The 18,076-nt window shown below is 37.5% G+C and overlaps 2 protein-coding genes across 7 annotated transcripts in view; one reads left to right on the top strand and one right to left on the bottom strand.

Moving 5' to 3' along the window:
• Window positions 1-2,365: 2,365 nt before the first annotated feature.
• Window positions 2,366-13,289, top strand: DIMT1 (DIM1 rRNA methyltransferase and ribosome maturation factor). Of its 2 annotated transcripts, XM_081133185.1 has the most exons (12): window positions 2,366-2,687; window positions 2,977-3,050; window positions 4,197-4,283; window positions 6,132-6,193; window positions 6,273-6,366; window positions 6,452-6,501; window positions 7,599-7,722; window positions 7,855-7,947; window positions 8,813-8,877; window positions 9,488-9,551; window positions 10,659-10,765; window positions 12,159-13,289. In XM_081133185.1, exons 1-12 carry the CDS (start codon window positions 2,612-2,614, stop codon window positions 12,199-12,201), a joined length of 939 nt encoding a protein of 312 aa, XP_080989311.1. In that variant the 5' UTR covers window positions 2,366-2,611; the 3' UTR covers window positions 12,202-13,289. The 2 variants fall into 2 exon arrangements, with proteins under 2 accessions (XP_080989311.1, XP_080989312.1); XM_081133186.1 differs by lacking the exon at window positions 2,977-3,050 and having other exon boundaries at window positions 2,367-2,687; window positions 12,159-13,116.
• A 482-nt stretch (window positions 13,290-13,771) lies between these two features.
• The window catches only part of KIF2A (kinesin family member 2A), a 66,455-nt gene continuing 62,150 nt past the window's right edge, over window positions 13,772-18,076 (bottom strand). For all 5 annotated transcript variants that reach the window (XM_081133179.1, XM_081133182.1, XM_081133180.1 and 2 more), the window contains 2 exons: window positions 17,922-18,057; window positions 13,772-15,681 (listed from right to left, as the gene is read on the bottom strand). In XM_081133179.1, coding sequence (XP_080989305.1) covers window positions 15,596-15,681; window positions 17,922-18,057 — 222 coding nt within the window. In that variant the 3' untranslated portion in view covers window positions 13,772-15,595. The remainder of the gene's footprint in view (window positions 15,682-17,921; window positions 18,058-18,076) is intronic.

The raw sequence follows: 18,076 nt of genomic DNA on the forward strand, positions 1-18,076 counted from the left end.
GCACCCCCCCCCCCCAGGTCTCTTCATCCAAATTTCCTCCTTCCACATGGACACCAGTCATGTTAACACCCTGAAGACCTCATTTTAATTTAGTCACCTCTTTAAAGGCCAAATATAGTCACATTCTGAGGCACTAGAGATTAGGGCTTCAACATATGGACTTTGTAAGGAAACATTCAGCTCATAACATGTGTCCTAGTGTTTCTGACACTGGTGGCTGAAGGTTCATAGCTAGACAAACACCAACTTAGTCTGTAGGTAAACTAAGTGTGTCCATTCACTTTAGTCATTTAGTTTATATGGCTTAAAATATGTGACCTCTTCCAGGACGGTCTTGCTATTTTACTCCAAAAGAAAATTATCATTTGGTTTCCATCCTCATTGTCAACTTTGCTACATAAAATAGCTTCTCCCAACCACCCTATTGGTCTCTTTCTCCTCTGCTTTACGTTTTTCTTCACACTTAACACCACATGGCATGTCTGTTTTTCCTCACTGGAATGTAAGCGCCGGTTTATTTTGTCCATCGCTGTCCCTCCAGTGTGTAGATCAATGACTCCGGAAGACGAGAATGTCCTTAAGGCGTCTTGCATTCCTGTAACATAAAAAGCAAGGTCTTCTGCTGAAGAGTTGGGGAGGTGGTAGGAAGGGGGACTGAGAAGAATTAAGAAGGTTTAAGATCCTTTATGGAGAACAGGAGAGGAAGCTCAGAGGGAATTCATGAAGAGGGGCTGGGCAGGGTTCAGAACCCAGCTAAATGTGGATGAATGTCTATTTGCACTGCTGTGTGACCTCCAGCAGTTCTCACAACCTGGACATGTGCAGTGAGGACAAAAATGTTATTTTGATTCCTCAATGACCACCACCACTCCTTAGCACAACATTTTAGCTCCTTCACAATATGTCTCTATTTACCTTACCTACTTATTTCTCAGCTATACCAAGTTTCTTTTTCTTCCTTAAACATCTTTATATCTTGGCTTTGTTGGTGTGGTTCCCTTTGAAGTCCCAGACTTTCCTTGGCTAACTTATGTTTGTCCTTTAAAGACTCAGCTCAAATATTAATATTTTGAAAATGTTCCCCAATTTCCTCACATACTAGCACAGGCTTTGGAATATAGACCTAGATTCAAGACGAGGCTGTCATCTTTACGGTATGATCTTCGGCAACATATTAAACATTTTTGTCCTTCAATTTCCTCATCTGTAAAATGGATATAACGGTAAGACTTATTTCCAAGAACTGTCTGAAAATATTAAATGAGATAATGTAACTAAAGCACCTAGCACCTGACTGATGAGGACATGGTCCTATAATTGCAATCATTTGCATGTCTCCCTCTTGACACAAAGTTCTTTAAAAGCAGGGATCCTGTCATGTTCATCTTTCTATATTCCTAAACATTTGATACAGTGGCTGGCACACTAGATTCTCCAGAATTGTGTAATAAATTAATGATTAATGGAATGAAATAGGTGGTTGAAGATGCTACTAGGGTATATGAGTTTTCTCCTGAGTTAAAATTACAGCAAAGAAAGACCAAGGCTTGGGAATGCGCACAATTAATTGCGCAGGGGAGAGTCAGCTTTGGTCATGGCAGAAAAAAACTCCTTCAAGGAAACAGGGTAAACACAGAAACATTAAAAACTGAAGCCATCACTCTGGCAGGCAAAACAGACATGGACCTTGTACTCACGAACTTACGGTGGGATACATCGTCCTATTACAATCTCCAGTGCATACCAATTACCACATCTACTGAATTTAGGAGTTTTTGTCTCTTTCAATGCAATAAACTTTGACCAGAGCAGTTTCCGATTTAACTTTTGACTCTCCACCACGCAGCAGTATTTACTACACAGCCGGAGCTCAGTACGTGTTTAGGAAGAAGGACGTGGCACCAAAGGCCGAGAGCAACTAGCAGCCCCGGTGCAACCAGGCACTTGCTATATTTTCGGAATTACTTTGCAGCGCGCAAGCAGCAGACTCCCCTCACTCCCCGAGGGGAGGAGATTCCTCATCCCCAAATTCTGGCTTTCCCACCCCAACGGGTGCTGGGGAACAGGAGCGAGGTACGCGACGGGAAGACACCTCCTTTGGACATCAGCGAGCCCAGAACCTGGCCTGATAAGGCATCCACAGGGCCCAATGGCGTTATTCGACTTAAATCCCCTCCACAACCTTCGGAGTACCAGACCAACACCTGTTCAGCCGACTGCGCACGCGGGGACGACAGGACACGCCCCCGGCTCCAAGCTAGCCAATCCAAGCTTCCAGAATCGGTAGCGCGGTGTCTTCTGGGATCCGTAGGCTTCCGCAGTTAGGCTTTCCTCTGGCTCTTGACTACAATGCCCAGCGGCCACCGGGCTCCAAGGCCGGCCTTCTTTCTGGGAGCGGAGCCCAGAGCGGACCGGGGGGCGCGTCCTCGCCTCTCGCCTGCCTCTCGCCTCTCGCTTCCCCATCGGGGCTGGGAGTGGAGCGGAGGCGTGGACGGCGATTCCCACGTGGTGCGGGCGGCCTGGACGGTGATTCCCTCGTTGTGCGGCGAGCAGGGTAGTCGGCTCTGGTCCTCGCCGACTCCCTGGGCCTGTGTGCCCGCGGCCTGCAGAGATGCCGAAGATCAAGTCCGGGGCGCCCGGCCGGCGCCGCGAGCGGCCCCAGCGCCGGGAGCTGCAGAGCGCGGGAGGTGGGTCGGGTTCCCGGCAGGACCCGGCGCGGGCGCCGACCGAGCTCTGGGCCGGGCGGGCGAGGCTGGCGGGGGTCCGCGCTGCGGGGCGCCGGCCGCAGCCCTGCGCGGCCTCTGGCTTCCTTTCCGGCCGAAGTTAGGGACTTGCGTGGTCAGTCCCAGCTCCAAGTGGGACGTTTGGTGCGTCCTGTTGCCGCAGAAATCTTCTGTCTGCCAGCCTTTCTTCTCTGGGACTGTCTAATACCTAATTTTAGTTGGCAAGTTAAGGCTGTTTCATGTATTCTTTCAGGACTCATGTTCAACACGGGGATTGGGCAGCACATTTTGAAAAATCCTCTCATCGTTAACAGCATTATCGATAAGGTGGGTGTGGAAAAGGAAAGGGAGCGAGTTATTGGGTAGTTATTATCAGGAATGTTTAAGAGCAGAGAGGATGCATGGCACGAAAGAGATGATCTTTAAAGACTTGTTGAGTGAACGGAGAATTTTCTAGTTTTCACAAGCTGTCTTTGCCATGATTTGCTTCATTCTATGGGTCTGTGTTTCTACTGGCTCCAAATTACTTTTCTTTCTGTAGATTATTTACTTCATAGCTGGACATTTGTTCAATTCCAGTTTAGTATTATTTCCCAGTCACTTTTTCTAGGCACCATCCATAACTGTTAGTTTTTATTTACTCTAGAGCCTAAGGATATGTCTAAACAGACATCTTTGGAAATTTGTTCCCCAGAGAAACTTAATGTGGTACAACACAGCGCCACATATAAACTCCTCGGAGTATTCCTCCTATATGGGTTATTGATGTTCTCTGTTGTTATAGATGATTGGGGGTGCTAGGACATGAGATATAGGAGGTGCAAATTACTCTTATGGCTACAAAGGAAGCATCCTGGAGCAGTAGAAAGAGAATTACATAATTAAAGGATCTCATCTTGACTTCCTGTTACTTGCAAAATGAGGGCTGGCCTAGCTTTTAACATTTTGGGCTCATGGATTCCTTTGAGCATCTGATAATAGCTGTGGGCCCAGAATACTGCAGATATGTACATAGAAACACCCACTATTGTGTACAGTTTCTATGTGCTCCTGCATCCCTGAAAACATATATGGGTTGAGAATTGAAAAATCCTGGTACAGCACACTGTGATTCTCAGGCTAGGTCGTTACATTATATACAGCCCTTTCCAGTTTGAACTTATTGATAATAGAATTGGTAACAAGATGCTATTGAAATCATTTTCAAGGTTGAAAGCAAAATGCCAATCCCAGAAAGAACTGCTATTCTGCTTTTCTGATTCCTATTGCCCCAAGTTAGGAGAGGTGTCAGATTTCCACTTGCACCAAATGTTAGATAATTTTGTTAAGCATATAGATCATGAAGGAATTCCTGAAAATAGAGTAAGAATAAAATCTCTTAACTGAGTGCTTCTGAGCAAAGATACTCAGGTGTAAGTTAAATTATGTGGTCAGATGTGCCAGTAAAGCTAAAGTGGTTGTGTCTACTTGCAGGCTGCCTTAAGACCAACTGATGTGGTGCTGGAAGTTGGGCCTGGAACTGGCAATATGACTGTTAAGTTGCTAGAAAAGGCAAAAAAGGTAAGGATTTCATGTTTGGTATCAGAAGTGACTATGTGAGTAAGCTCAGGTGGTTTACAAGTACAAACTTATTTTAATTAATTGCTATTATTTTAATAGTAACCTTTGATCCTATGCTAGAAACTTTATCTTAGAAAATATGAGTGAAAATATGGTCAAGGTGGTCAAAAGGTACAAACTTCCAGTTATGAAATAATTCCTGGGGATGTAACGGACAGCATAGTGACTGTAGTTAGCAATACTGTACCATGTATTTGAAAGTTGCTAAGAGAGTAGATCTTAAAAGTTCTCATAAAACAAAAAAAATTTGTGTGTGGTGATGGATATTAACTAGACTTATCTTGGAATATATACATGTTATCATTATGTTGTACACCTGAAACTAATATAATGTTATATGTCAAGTATATCTTAATTTTTAAAAATGGATTAAAAGAAAATGGATATGTCAGTCAGGAAAACAGAAACCACATTAGATATTTCAATACAGGGAAATTAGTATAGGGAATTGGTTGCATGGTTGTTACGGCACTAAAAGAATAAAATGAGAACATTGAGGTAACCCAAGAAATAATAATTGCAAAGAGCAGCTATCACCTCCACACTAAGGGAAGCAAAGTAAGGAGATTGGAGTTATTAGAACCTAGAACTTTGGAGGAGATCTGAAGAGCTGGAGCCTGAGTTGGGGCCCTGAGTTGGGGTACCACCTGACCGCTGCTGGTACCTTCTTTGTCTCTTAGCTGACCCAGTTTCCAATTAAAAGGAACCATTGTTGTGTCCTCTGGTGGAGGTAGGTAGCACATTTTAAAGTATTGATTTGAAAAGAGTTTAATGAAAAAACTATTTACAAAATGTGGGAATGGGGTTAAGGGAATCAGAGTAAGTATTAGTGAAAGACCCAGGGACTGGCAACAGCAGGTAACAGTTACCATTCAAAGAACTCAGGGAGTGCCCAGCTGGTGTGCTCAGTGGTTGAGCATCAACCCATGAACCGAGAGGTCACTGGATTGATTCATTGCAGGCTCCATCCCCATGGATGTATCTATCCCTCTCCCTTCCTCTCTAAAATAAATAAAAACATATTTTTTAAAAAAAGGACTCAGGGCAAGAGGAGAGAACTGTGTTACTGAGCCACTGAACAGGGACTGCTGGTAGTGGAACACAGCCACTGCCAGAGCACCTGTAAGGCATGGGTAGGCATTAGGAAATACTCAACCTCTGTCCTTGTGCCTTATAATGCTGGTTCCTTTCGTTGGCTAATCCCAACCAGAAGTCAAGGGCAAGGGAACAAGACTGTATCACTCTGCAGGGCACAGGGAAAGGTGGAGAAAGGAATGGAAAGCTAAACAGACCTTAAGCAGCACATATATCTGCTCTGTAGACATGGTCTTCCTAGAGGTCATTAAACCTCAGCTCATACCGAATTAAATTACAATTTCAGCCTTACCTGGTATCCCTTTTCATTTACTTCAGAAATTACGTACGCTGTGTACTCTGAACTTCGTAGATGAGAGAAATGATGTACTCATTCTAGGAACAGTTGTCTGTATGCTTCTGTCTAGAACATTTACTACATAGACCTTTTGTGTATTTTCTTCAACTTCTGTTCAGTTACAAAGCATGGAGCCAGATGAACATGTTAATTCTGTCAATTATGCGGATAGAACTAACTGACCATTTTCTGGGTCGTGTTTTCTGTTGTTTGAAATGGTGGAGAAAATGGAAGGAATATGGATGGTAGAACTGGGAAAAGGAAGTTGAGTTCATGTAAATCATGTAAGAGTTACTGTTGAGATAAGAAAAGCCTTATACTCCATAATTATGCCCCCCAACTATTTTTTAATTTAGGTAATTGCCTGTGAACTTGACCCAAGGCTAGTAGCTGAACTGCACAAAAGAGTTCAGGGCACGTGAGTATCCATGATAGAATTAAAGTGCATTTCAATCTGAAACAATATTCTTTTTTAATTGTTTTTTTCTTATTATCAGACCCCTGGCCAGCAAACTTCAAGTAATGGTGGGTGATGTGTTGAAAACAGATTTGCCATTCTTTGATGCTTGTGTGGCAAATTTGCCTTATCAGGTATGCTTTCAAATTGTCGGAAGCATTATACTAAACGTTTTTCTGGTGTGTCTTTCTCAGAAATAACTAGTTAATTCTCTTACAGATCTCTTCTCCTTTTGTCTTCAAGCTGTTGCTGCACCGACCTTTTTTCAGGTTTGTGACAAACACCAGAGTGACTGCCAAATATTAGAAAGATGTACAGTTGGGCCATGAACACAGACAGCCAAAGATGAAAAGTTAATTCAGTTGAAAAACGACTGGGCAATTTGTTTAGTAGAAAATAACAGTTTTTGTGGAGGTCTTTCTTTCTCTCTTTCTTTAATTGACAGTTATTGGGGGAGGTGTGGTGTAAGCCCTGCTTCTGAGATCAGACGACTTTTCCCTAGTTTCTCATCCTCTTGCCATTAGCTCAGGTTAGACTTTTTATTACTTTTTATCTACACAATTGCAGTCACCTAAGGTGTCTCTAATACAGTCTTTACCAATCATCTTCAAACTGAAAGTCAAAAACCCTTTAGTGGTTATAGAATAAATTCATTGGGTCATGACTATCATTTTTTTTTAATGACATGAAATAGAATATATCAGGATATTAAATGCAGGTAGCCCAGGTGATTATAGTTTTACAAATCTTTTGTTTGAGTTATATAAGCACATATATACATAGATATTTGTGGCCTGGGTTGCATTGTCAAATGTATTTCTTAGTGTGATTTACAGTCAAAAAAGTTTGAAAGTTGAAACCCAGCTTTGAAGATTATCATCTTCTGTTCAGGAGCCTCCAAAAGCCTTCCCATTGCATGCCGAATAATAATTTAAAAAAATTCTACATTTCTTAACTGTTAAATTAGAAGGACACTGATTTCACAACCTGCCTCAGCTCTTCCATAGACTGTTTGCTACCCCATGAATATAATTTGTCTACTGAGTCAATTTTGTTTGGGTTTTGTTTTCCTAGAAGGGGTGATATAGACTAGCGTTGATCTGAAATCCTTTCTCATCTGATCATTGAGGTCTTACATTGGCAAGGGGTGAAAGGTGCAGCCATAAAATGGAAAGGCCAACTGGATCATTTTGTGGTAGTAATGCTAAGCCTGAGTGTTCTCCTACCTTCTAACCAGCTGGACTAATTATTATGAACTGCCAATATTGCTTTGCTCTGTTTCCCACCCAAGAAAATCTGTTGATGTTCAAATACATTTATAGGTGAAAGTGGCCATTTTCCTTACTCCTTTCCATTGTCTTTTCAGATGTGCTATACTTATGTTTCAAAGAGAATTTGCTCTCCGACTAGTTGCAAAACCTGGAGATAAGTTATACTGCAGGCTCTCAATTAATACACAGCTGTTAGCACGCGTGGACCATCTAATGAAAGTAAGTTACTATTGAACTAATGTGACTTAACTTATCCTTGAGCATCTAGCTGTGCCTTCTGAGATGAAAGCATATTTGATTACTAATTTAATTATTTTTGAGAGGACTACTTAAACATTTTCTGATTAACAGGTTGGAAAGAATAACTTCAGACCACCGCCCAAGGTGGAATCCAGTGTTGTAAGAATAGAACCTAAGAACCCGCCACCACCAATCAATTTTCAGGTGAGGTTAAAATACTAGGTCATTCAATAAAGGGAGAAAATGTCCAAGCTGGAAGATGTGTGTCTGTAAAAGCAGAAAATACTGAGTCAACCTAAATGTCCTAAGAGGAAAATGTTAATTATGATACATCCCTGTGATGGAGTAGATGGAATAATTTGACTCAAGATAGTTATGAAGACCACAAAAGTGCATGGAAAATGTTTGCAAAAGATAAAAAAATTAGAATGCTGTTGCATTTTGCTGAAGATTATAGCTATGAAAACATGTCTCTGTTTGAATAAGACTTGGAAAATAAGGTAAAGTGAACATAGTTGTTAGAGTAATATTATGGAAAACACTTTTTAATCAAAATTCTTATTTTTGCTATTTCAAAAGAGAAAGAAACCAAATCATTTGATGTAAAACCTTACTTCCATCACTTTGGGTAAAAACACGATTGCTTGTGTGTGTCAGTAACTGGTGGTTAAGTGGAGTGATTGTCACTTACTCCTTCAAAGGAGGTTTAGGTGCGTTGCACAGGATACATTCTAAATCATGTTTGTTTTGAATCATATTTTTTGAAAATGACATGCTAGATGTCGCTTTGGAAGCCAAAATGCCATATTGTTTTTTGTTCAGATGTGGAATAATTATGTATTTTTCCTAATTTTTGGAATTGAGGTTAAAATACTCAGTGAGGTGTATAAAAGTTTAAAAAAGTATACATCTTTCTTTTGCATATATGTCAGTCACATCAAGATATAGAACATTTCCATCACTCCAGAAGGTTCCTTCCAGTTTTATGTATTAGGAGACACAATAATACCTAACAGGCGTAGAAAAGAAGTTTGATATTTTGTAAGAAAATATCCATCTTCTGTTTCAGGAATGGGATGGCCTAGTAAGGATCACCTTTGTTAGGAAAAACAAGACACTGTCTGCTGCATTTAAGTAAGTATTATACTAATTTATAATGTATGAAGGACCAGTGCTCCAGATACTGGGCTAACTGCCAGTATCTGGTTCTTTTTCTGAACAGCTATCCTACATTCAGACACACACTTCACCTTTTTAACTGACTTTGTACTTTGGGAGGCAGGAGAATTTAATGAAGAAAGTTCCTGGAGTTGGGAATTAGATAAGGTTTTTTGGCAAAACGGGAAAAAAATCAAAACCTGACCACACATCTGCCTAGTTTTTCCTTGGAAAAACAGTGATGATGCAGCCACCCCTTCCACATTTATGTAAGATTCATTTAATTTTATTAACTTGGAAAAATGTAACATTTTGGGGCCTAAGGGTAAAAGAGGTGAAAGCCTTATTTTAAGATTTTTTTCTGAGGCGATGTTTTGTGGAGAGTCTAGAATGTCCTTAAGAATTTGAGATATTAGACTTTACTTTTTAAATATAACTATGTAGTTTGTGGTTGTTTCATAAGTCAATGCTTTTTTTAATTTCTTAATTTCACCATATGTAACAGATTTATCTTACAATAAACTGAAAGGAAATTATTGATAATCTCTAATTTTGGAATAATAATACCAATGTCATTTATATACAGGTCAAGTGCAGTACAGCAGCTATTGGAAAAAAACTACAGAATTCACTGTTCAGTCCATAATACTGTAAGCAGAAAATGTATTTGATTTCAGTGATTTGTTGTGTTTTAAAATATCCCTCTATTTCTTATTCCTTTTCATGTCATTAAGATTGTTTAATTTTGTACATTCCATAAGATCCTTAAAATTGACTATATGCAATGGATAACTAGCACAACTTTAACAGGTCAGTGCTGATGTATATTCTGTAGAACAGATCTGAGCAAACCTGTTATTCCACTATTGTCTTCTTAACTACTGATAGTTTTAGCCAGAGATTGATTCAACTGAGTCATAATTTCCTCAAAGGTGTAGGTATGTGCAGCTTGCTCAGCTTAAAATAATTGTGACCATCCCTTCTTGTCTGTTGCTCATATAGCAATTATAAGTTTAAATTAAAAAATTGTCAGTTGTCTTAATATCCAGAAATTGATTATAGACTGAATAGCAGATTTCTGGTTGTGAGCCTCACTCATCTGTGCAACATTTTCTTTAACCAGTTTTGACTGTGAGCACACATACACATCCATATGTAATGACTGTGTGATAACTTACTAGTTCTTTCAAATTAAATAGAGCAAACAGATAAAAGCAAATTTCCTTTCTATTTTTCGACTCAGGTCTTACATGGTTTAATGTACCACATTGCTACCTCCATTTTCTTTTATGGACAAAGTCATTAAACATTGCTTAAGTAGGGAAATGTTAAACTGGATTAAAGAAAAATCTTTGGATGAAAAATGTGAAGTATGATATATTTAATAATATTCTTAAGGGTTGGAGAGGCCATCTCTTACCCAAGAAAAATTAAGCTGGAAAAATGAGATTGGCGTTCCAAAAAAGTTATTTTTAAAGGAGTAAGTTGCTTTAAAATTTAGTTTACAGCTCCAGTTATGTTGTTAGGAATACTTTGTGAAGCCTGAAACTGATAAAATTTTAAAGAGGGCAATATACTTGATTAACTCATTTAAGGTCTTCTGAGTATTTGGTATGTGCTAAAGATCAGTCACTTAGAGATCCAAGTCATGGACAGATGTTAACTATTTTATTTTATGACTTACTGAACTGAAAAGAAAGAGAGTCAAGGTGACTTCATTGAAGATAACGTTGTTCATTTATTCTGAATCTTGATAGATAATACCAGAAGATTTCAGCATAGCAGATAAAATACAGCAAATCCTAACCAGTACAGGTTTTAGTGACAAGCGGGCCCGTTCCATGGACATAGATGACTTCATCAGGTAATTACATTTTTCTTTTCCTAAGTGTTTACATTTCTCTACTGTGACACCTTCGGATTAGAGATTTAAAGGCTTTTAAGCGGTGTAAGGTGCTACCTGGGAGTTACTGCATAGCACTTCCAAGGCATAGAATAGTATTTGGTGTAGAAGATGGAGGCTAGTTAGCTGCAGCAGAATGAACCTTTTCTTTAAGGACAGTAGTGTATAACAGTCCTAGCCTGGAGATGGATTCTGTGTCAGTGTGGGCCATGGTGTGTGCGCTCCTCCCCTCCGACCTCCTCCCCTAACTCCCATTCATTGTCTGTTGTAGGCAGAAGAATCATAAGACATGTAGTTAGATCTCACTTTTTTCTTTATTGGGAATAGCTATTGTTAAATAGACTCAAAGCATGAAATAGTTTGAGTTACAATCATATCTGATTATCATTTCTAACTGGCTTAGTAATATGTAATATAGTCACTTGTTTTTTAATTATCTGGGCAATTTGTTTTCCTTGAATTATAAAAGTCTCATGAAAACAGAGTAAGGCTTCATGAAGTTACCCAGGTAATTATTAATCTGTACTCACTGCTTTTAATCACTAACACTTTGATTTCCTAATAAGCCACCTACTGCAGAAGTTTATGCCTCTTTAGCGAATTCATTTTTAAAGTTTCCATGTTCTAGGGGCTGAAAAAAAATTAGGGTTGGTTGTTACAAAACTAAGACAAACAAAATAGGGTTTATATTTTGTATTGGCAGGTTAGTAATACTATTAAATCTTCAGTCAGTGTTAACCCTAGGAGTTGAATATTATTCCTAAGTACCTAGCTCCTTTTTTAGACATTTTAACTCATCTCGACCTCTTCGTACGAGCCATCCTAAAAATAATCTCAGATCTGAATAGAAATATTTCATCCTGCTTTCTTTCTTTCTCACCAAATTTCTTCAAGGTTATTAAGCATATCTAGTTTGCTAAGATCTGATTTAAGTACATAGGTACCCAGAGAAAAGCAATGTATAAATATTTCATTTGAACCTTGGTAACAGTGAGTTCAGAGAGGAAGAATGGACATACATGTAGGATTGGCTGTTCATGTCTTCTTGTTCACTTACCATGTTGAAACAATTCCTAATGAGCTATTAGGTCTAGGATAGAAGCTGTCTAAAATAATTTTAGTCAAATTCATAACTTAAGACATTTAGACTATGACAAAAAGAAGTACCAAAAATATGTGGTTTTAACCAGTATGTTATAAATTTAGTTAATGAGTGTTAGGAGTGGGTGGGCTTCATAGGTTTGCTGATGTGTTCATGTTTTAGATTTCATGGTATGGGAACTATATGCATGGTTTGTTATGTGCTACAGATTAGCTTTGCAATACCATCTCATTTTGGTTTCTTTTTTTTCAGATTGTTACATGGATTCAATGCAGAAGGTATCCATTTTTCTTAGGTATCTGGGAAACGGAATTTTTCAAACTCAAGAAACTGGAATTATATATTTTTAATAATTTGAGAAGATGAAGTATCCTTTTTCTCCACTGGGACACTGTGCTTGATTACTTTTGATTTAATGCTATTGTTATCAGTTATTAGTCTGAATTTCTTCAAGAGCCGCAGACACGCACAACTTTACCCTTATCATTTCTAACAGGTTATGTATCAAGATGTTACTCTTCTATTTTCTGTTGTATATTACTATGAAGACCTCTAGGCCTTCAGCTCTTTAGGGCTTTGTCCCTCAGGTGTAAAGTTAAAATATGCTTAACCAAGTCACGTATTCCCCATACCATTTCTTCTTATTCATGCGTACAGTAAAACAATTTTCTTACATTTTAACTTTGTTTCTCTTTCTGTTTATCCTACACAACTTTTATCACTGCCTGCCTACCCTTTTCTTATTCTGTAGCATCATAGTTACAGCAGGGTTCTGGGTAAGCTTGAGTCTGCTACTGCGACCATGTGGTACCAGACATACTACTACTGGGCATGATTCCTTACCTGGAAAATGAGGACTAGAATGAGAAATGAGTAAGATTGTTTGTTTTTTCTTGGGGAGATGGTCATAGGTTTAACAAAATTTCCAAAGGTTTCAGAAATTAAAACTTGATTTAAAATCTCTGCCCATCAACTTCAAAACAAACAACCTCAACCAGTAATTTTCCCGAGAACAGGCTCCCAGTATTCCTATAGCTTCTGGATAATTAAAATTTCCAGTACTTTTTCATATACCCAATGCTTAGTTGTAGGCTATTTTTAAAATGTAAGGTTGAGAATTTCAATGTCATAACCACAGCTTTATTAGCTACTATGTTTAAATCATTATCAATATATAATTGTTATTGTCCTTTAATAAAGTATTATAGATAATAGCTGGTTATTTTATTTATATAAGGAAATAAAAATATCTTCATTCTTTATGCCTAACAGAAAAAGTGTTTCCAAATTATTTTAACAAAGGTACACTGAGTAAACCTAGAAGGGAAGTTAATTTGTTTATCTTTGAAATATGGCTTTAAAATGCTATTAAAATGTTCCTATAAAATGAAAATAATGTATGTTCTTTACTACTTATTAACAGGGATATCAGTGTTCAAGTCTGAGAAAGTAATGTTTGTTTAATTGAGATCCAAAAATTATTTTTTAAATAGCGGATCAAGCCACTTTTGTTATATAAATATTATACTTAAGAGTAGGTTTTTAAAATATCACAAAACTTACTTTGCAAAATTCACTTGTACTATTTCTATTCTTACAGGAACATTTTAAGATTTATTCAGCTTTCTCTTTACCCCCTAGTAACTGCTGAGTTTTAGTCCCTTTTCTGGCCTTTTGATTTCCGTATCTGTGAAACTGAAGTACTGGATTATAGTACCAAGGTCTTTTCCGGTATACTGATTTTTTTATGTACCTTGATTCCTGATCAGAATGAAGCTGTTATAGGATAAAGCAGCACATTTAGATATAAGGAGTCCTTCTAGAGATACTACTCATCTATTATAAATAATAAATTAAGACGGATCTGTTGTGCTTCACAATAAGCAAACTCAAATCTTTTTATTGCCCTTTAAAGGTTGGTTAGGCTCAAAAACTACTGTATTAGCCTCTGAAAGGTCAATAGTTCTCAATTGTTCCTCTTCTCTTTGAAATAAACACAAATAGAACATATCTTATAGGTGAAAGAAAACCTGAGTCCCTTCCAAAACAAAGGTGATTACATGGAAGAAAATTATCTCTAAATTCATTCCATAGATTCCATTTATTTTAATAAGCACACTGTGAAAATCTACATTTGTTCTAAATTTCAAGTTTACAGAGGAGCATGTCACCATGGTGTTAGGATTTCCCACAACTACCCTCTGAGTTCTATGAAGTAGGGAATCTGGCTCATGTGACTCTATTCATAGCTTCCCTGTGGCCCATATGAGTGAGCAATTTGTTCCCTGGAGTGAAACAAAACAAGATACCCTTGGGAGATGTTCTTGTTGTTAATCCATTCCTGGACTCTCCTAGGAACTGAGGGAAACCTCCTAGAGAGATATATAAATTGTTTAACAAAATATTTACATGAAAAGTGGCCAGTTTTCTTCCTTGGAGTAGCAATCTGTAAAAATAAGTGCTACCATTTAAAAAGTAGCACACCCTAGACCAATTTATTGGTGAGAATTTGGTGATTCTCACCAAATAATGGTGAAACATCACACTTTAGTAATGGACGGAGCTTGAGTTACATCTGCCTTTTAAGGCAAAGTCAATGCTTTTTTAGCTTAATTCTATTTCAAGGTGTTATGTACTGTCTATACTTGGCTTAAACTAACAGTTCTATTACGGACTACTTTCAATGTATTATGTAAATGTTCATGCATCAGAAGCCAATTTCCTTTAACAGTACATTTAAAAAGTACATTTTGGGGTGCTAATTGGACACTTCAACTTAAATAATGGTATTGGTAAGGAGCAAATTGCACTATTAGTCTTGTTAATAACACTGGAACACACTGCATATATATGTATTATCCTAAGATAAAACTCTTCTCAGAATTCCATTACTTTTTATTATACACCAACTAGTTTATATTTTCTTTACAAAGAAAATGCTAAGAAAATTATATCCACATGTTAAATGTTTTAAAATCATAATTCCAGATTTTTTTACATAAGATGGAGTGGTCCAGCAGCTATGTCCACTGTCACAGACTTTAGTTCCATTCAATGATATGGCACATCCTGCAAAATTAACTAGCAACACACAAAAAATGTCTCAAATACAATAAAAATATACACACAATAACGGTAATTTACAATGACAAATAAGGAATGTAATTTAACTTGGCTGTGCATCAGAAATTCAGGGTCAATAGCCTTAGTCAAGGCACAAAGCAGGAAGAGGTGAACACAGCTGTCTCTAGGAGTGGCAAGGTATGTACAATCACAGATGAGGTATGCATGCACGCAAAGGATTTAAAACTGCTCAGTCTTGCTACAAAAATTGAACGAAGTTAAAAGGAAATGCTGTGGCTTCCCCCTACTACTCACCCCTGGATCAAACCCACAATCTTACTTCATCATATAGAAAATAAAATTGGCAAGGATCTCCAAAAGTAAATCACTATTTGGGTAAATGAAACAAAATGCTTCACTATTCCCAAATCTTGGTTGTGCCTCCTGGACTAGAAGCATTTTGTAGACAAAATTGTGTTTCACAAAATTGAAATGTCATTCAGGTGAAGGGACAAGACATTTTCCACAGACACTTAAAATTTCAAACTTTCAAATGGCCCTTACAGCTGAACCTTGTATGTTACAACAGCGAGGGTTCTGGGGATCCTTTAGCAGCAAATGCCAATTTAAAGGGCACGGGGTCTCTTCGGGTTGATTTGCTTGCTGGCCTGTTCTTCTTCTTGTAGAGCTGCACGAAAAGATTTCACTTTATCTTGGAAAAAGAAAAGAACAGGGAATAAGTACTACATTACATGCAATACAGTATACAACATTATGGGGCCTATCAAGTCAGCTCTCTCATTTCACAACCTGAACTTAAGATTTTTCCTTTTGTTTTTTGTTATCCAAAAACTCCGAACTAAATACAATGCTCAACTATATCAACAGTTTCATTATAGAATCCTAAAAATACCTGTTTTTTTCCTATTGTCAACAGGTTTCTGTTTGGCATATTGTACAGTGCTCAATTTCAATTTAATTTGCATTCTTTCTGGAGTGTAGACAGGCTATTGTAAAATATGTACAATCATGTCCAAAAGGAACACTATGAATATTATTAAACTTTAAAATAGACATTTCCATTTCTTCTCTCAATGTTAGAAAATTTTTACTCCCAATGACTATTTTATCTTTTTAAGCTATGAATTTTAAAAAGATTTGAATTTTAAAAAAGAAAATCATTTTTCCTTATCAGGGATTGTAAAAGGGACTAGGGAAGGGGGATTACAGGATAATGCATTTCTTGGTCTTAAAACTGTCCTATCATGTAATGATAATCATTTAAGAATAAAAATAGGTTAAGTAAATTGGCAGCTATAAAGATAGGAAATCTTCCTATAATTGATTCTCAACTGGGATGATTTTAGCCCCCACATCCTCCATTCTGGGGACATTTGATAATGTGTACAGACATTTTTGATTGTGACAACTGGAGTGGTGCTACTGTCATCTAATCAGTGGAGACCAGGATTGGTGGTAAGCCCTGTGCAATGTACAGGACAGCATCCCTAAACAGAATTATCCAACTTAAAATGTCTTAATAGTGCAAAAGTAACGGTCGTCAGAAGAAAGCTGTAAGTTTCTTTCCCTTCAGAAGTACAAGGATGTTTTTAAAAAGTTGACTTTTCTAAAATCTAGAAAGGAACTTAAGGATTTCTGGATCTGGTGGCTGCTAATATAATAGCTCTCAAACTTCTTATATTAATACCCAAATTATGTCTGGGTGGTAGAACATTTCAAAGAAAAAATTGAATACAATAACTAGATAGTAATTTTTTAAAAGTTACAGATATGCTTGATATATAAGAATTCTGAGAGAATTAATGAAGGGAAGTCAGCTAAGTTAAATGCTACATATTAAAAAAATTCAAGCCTAACCAGTGTGGCTAAGTGGTTGAGCATTGACCCATGAATCCGGAGATCACAGTTCGATTCACGGTCAGGGCACGTGCCCAGGTTTCAGGTTTAATCCTCAGTAGGGGGCGTGCAGGAGGCAGCCAATCAATGACTCTCATCATTGATGTTTCTCTCCCTTCCTATCTCTGAAATCAATACATATTTTTTAAAAAGTTCAAATGCATTATGTTCTTTTTTCTGAATAAAATGCATACAGTAAAGTTGCTTGTGAGTTATGGCAGATTAGAAAAATGATCAAAACACTTTAAATCAAGGCTTCAATATGATGAAAAAAGTAAATTTTAGAAACCCTACATTTGCACAAACAATTCTGAATTTGGTCAAACAGTCACTTCTAACTCCATAGGATATGATATCAAAAAACCAACTTCACAAAGGACCTAGTGTAAAAAATTAAGCAGCTTATTTGGTGCTAAAAACCAACAATTTCAATCTTGTTTTATTTGCACTGCATGTACACACACACATGCCCACTCGCATATAAATGGAGATAGCTAATTTGCCAATGTCTTAAAATTAGCACATACAATAAATAAATGAAGCTGCAGATAAAGCTAATTAAAAAGCCAAGCAGACATGACGTGTGAGTAAGCCACATAGTTCTTGAAATCTTCCTCTTTTTCAAAACAAGTATTCAGGGGGGAAACATAATGTAAGATGCACAGAAAGGAGATGTAGATTGGCAGCTATAGAAAGATGACCCTGAATAGATCTAATCCAAGGAAAATCATTCTGAAAAGCGTCGGCCTACCAAACTAAAAACCAGGTATATAAAATTTACAGATTTCTTAAAAAGCATTTTCCCTCTCATATTTTCTCAAAAGACAAAGAAAAAAGACTAGACAGCACTTGAAATGATGCTCCTTGTTTCTTTTTAAAAAAAACAGACCGGTTGGTATGCCTATATACCTCTAAAAGATGTTAAATGTTGCCCATGATTTTCACTTCAGATGTCCTCTTGCAACATGAAATCCTCCCACTAAATACATACAAATGTTAAGCATATTTCAAACACTAAAATGAAAAAAGAATTACCCCGCAGCTCAGTTAAAATGTCTATTTTTTGCTCAAGAATAGCTTCAAGTTGCGTAGCGTATGAATCTACATCATAGTCTACTTCTTCAGTCATCTCTAGGAGAGCCTTTTCATCTTCTAACCATCGAATAGATTCCTAAAAGGGCAAAAATTCA

The sequence above is a fragment of the Miniopterus schreibersii genome (genome assembly GCF_964146895.1).
Source record: "Miniopterus schreibersii genome assembly, chromosome: 3".
Lineage (NCBI taxonomy): Eukaryota > Metazoa > Chordata > Mammalia > Chiroptera > Miniopteridae > Miniopterus > Miniopterus schreibersii.

Bases quoted from the DNA above. Each gene is read 5' to 3' on its own strand.
- DIMT1 (XM_081133185.1), top strand. From the start codon at position 2,612: ATGCCGAAGATCAAGTCCGGGGCGCCCGGCCGGCGCCGCGAGCGGCCC. The intron at 3,051-4,196 runs GTGGGTGTGGAA...GTCTACTTGCAG, and splicing joins TTAACAGCATTATCGATAAG to GCTGCCTTAAGACCAACTGA. The intron at 9,552-10,658 runs GTAAGCAGAAAA...GAATCTTGATAG, and splicing joins ACTGTTCAGTCCATAATACT to ATAATACCAGAAGATTTCAG.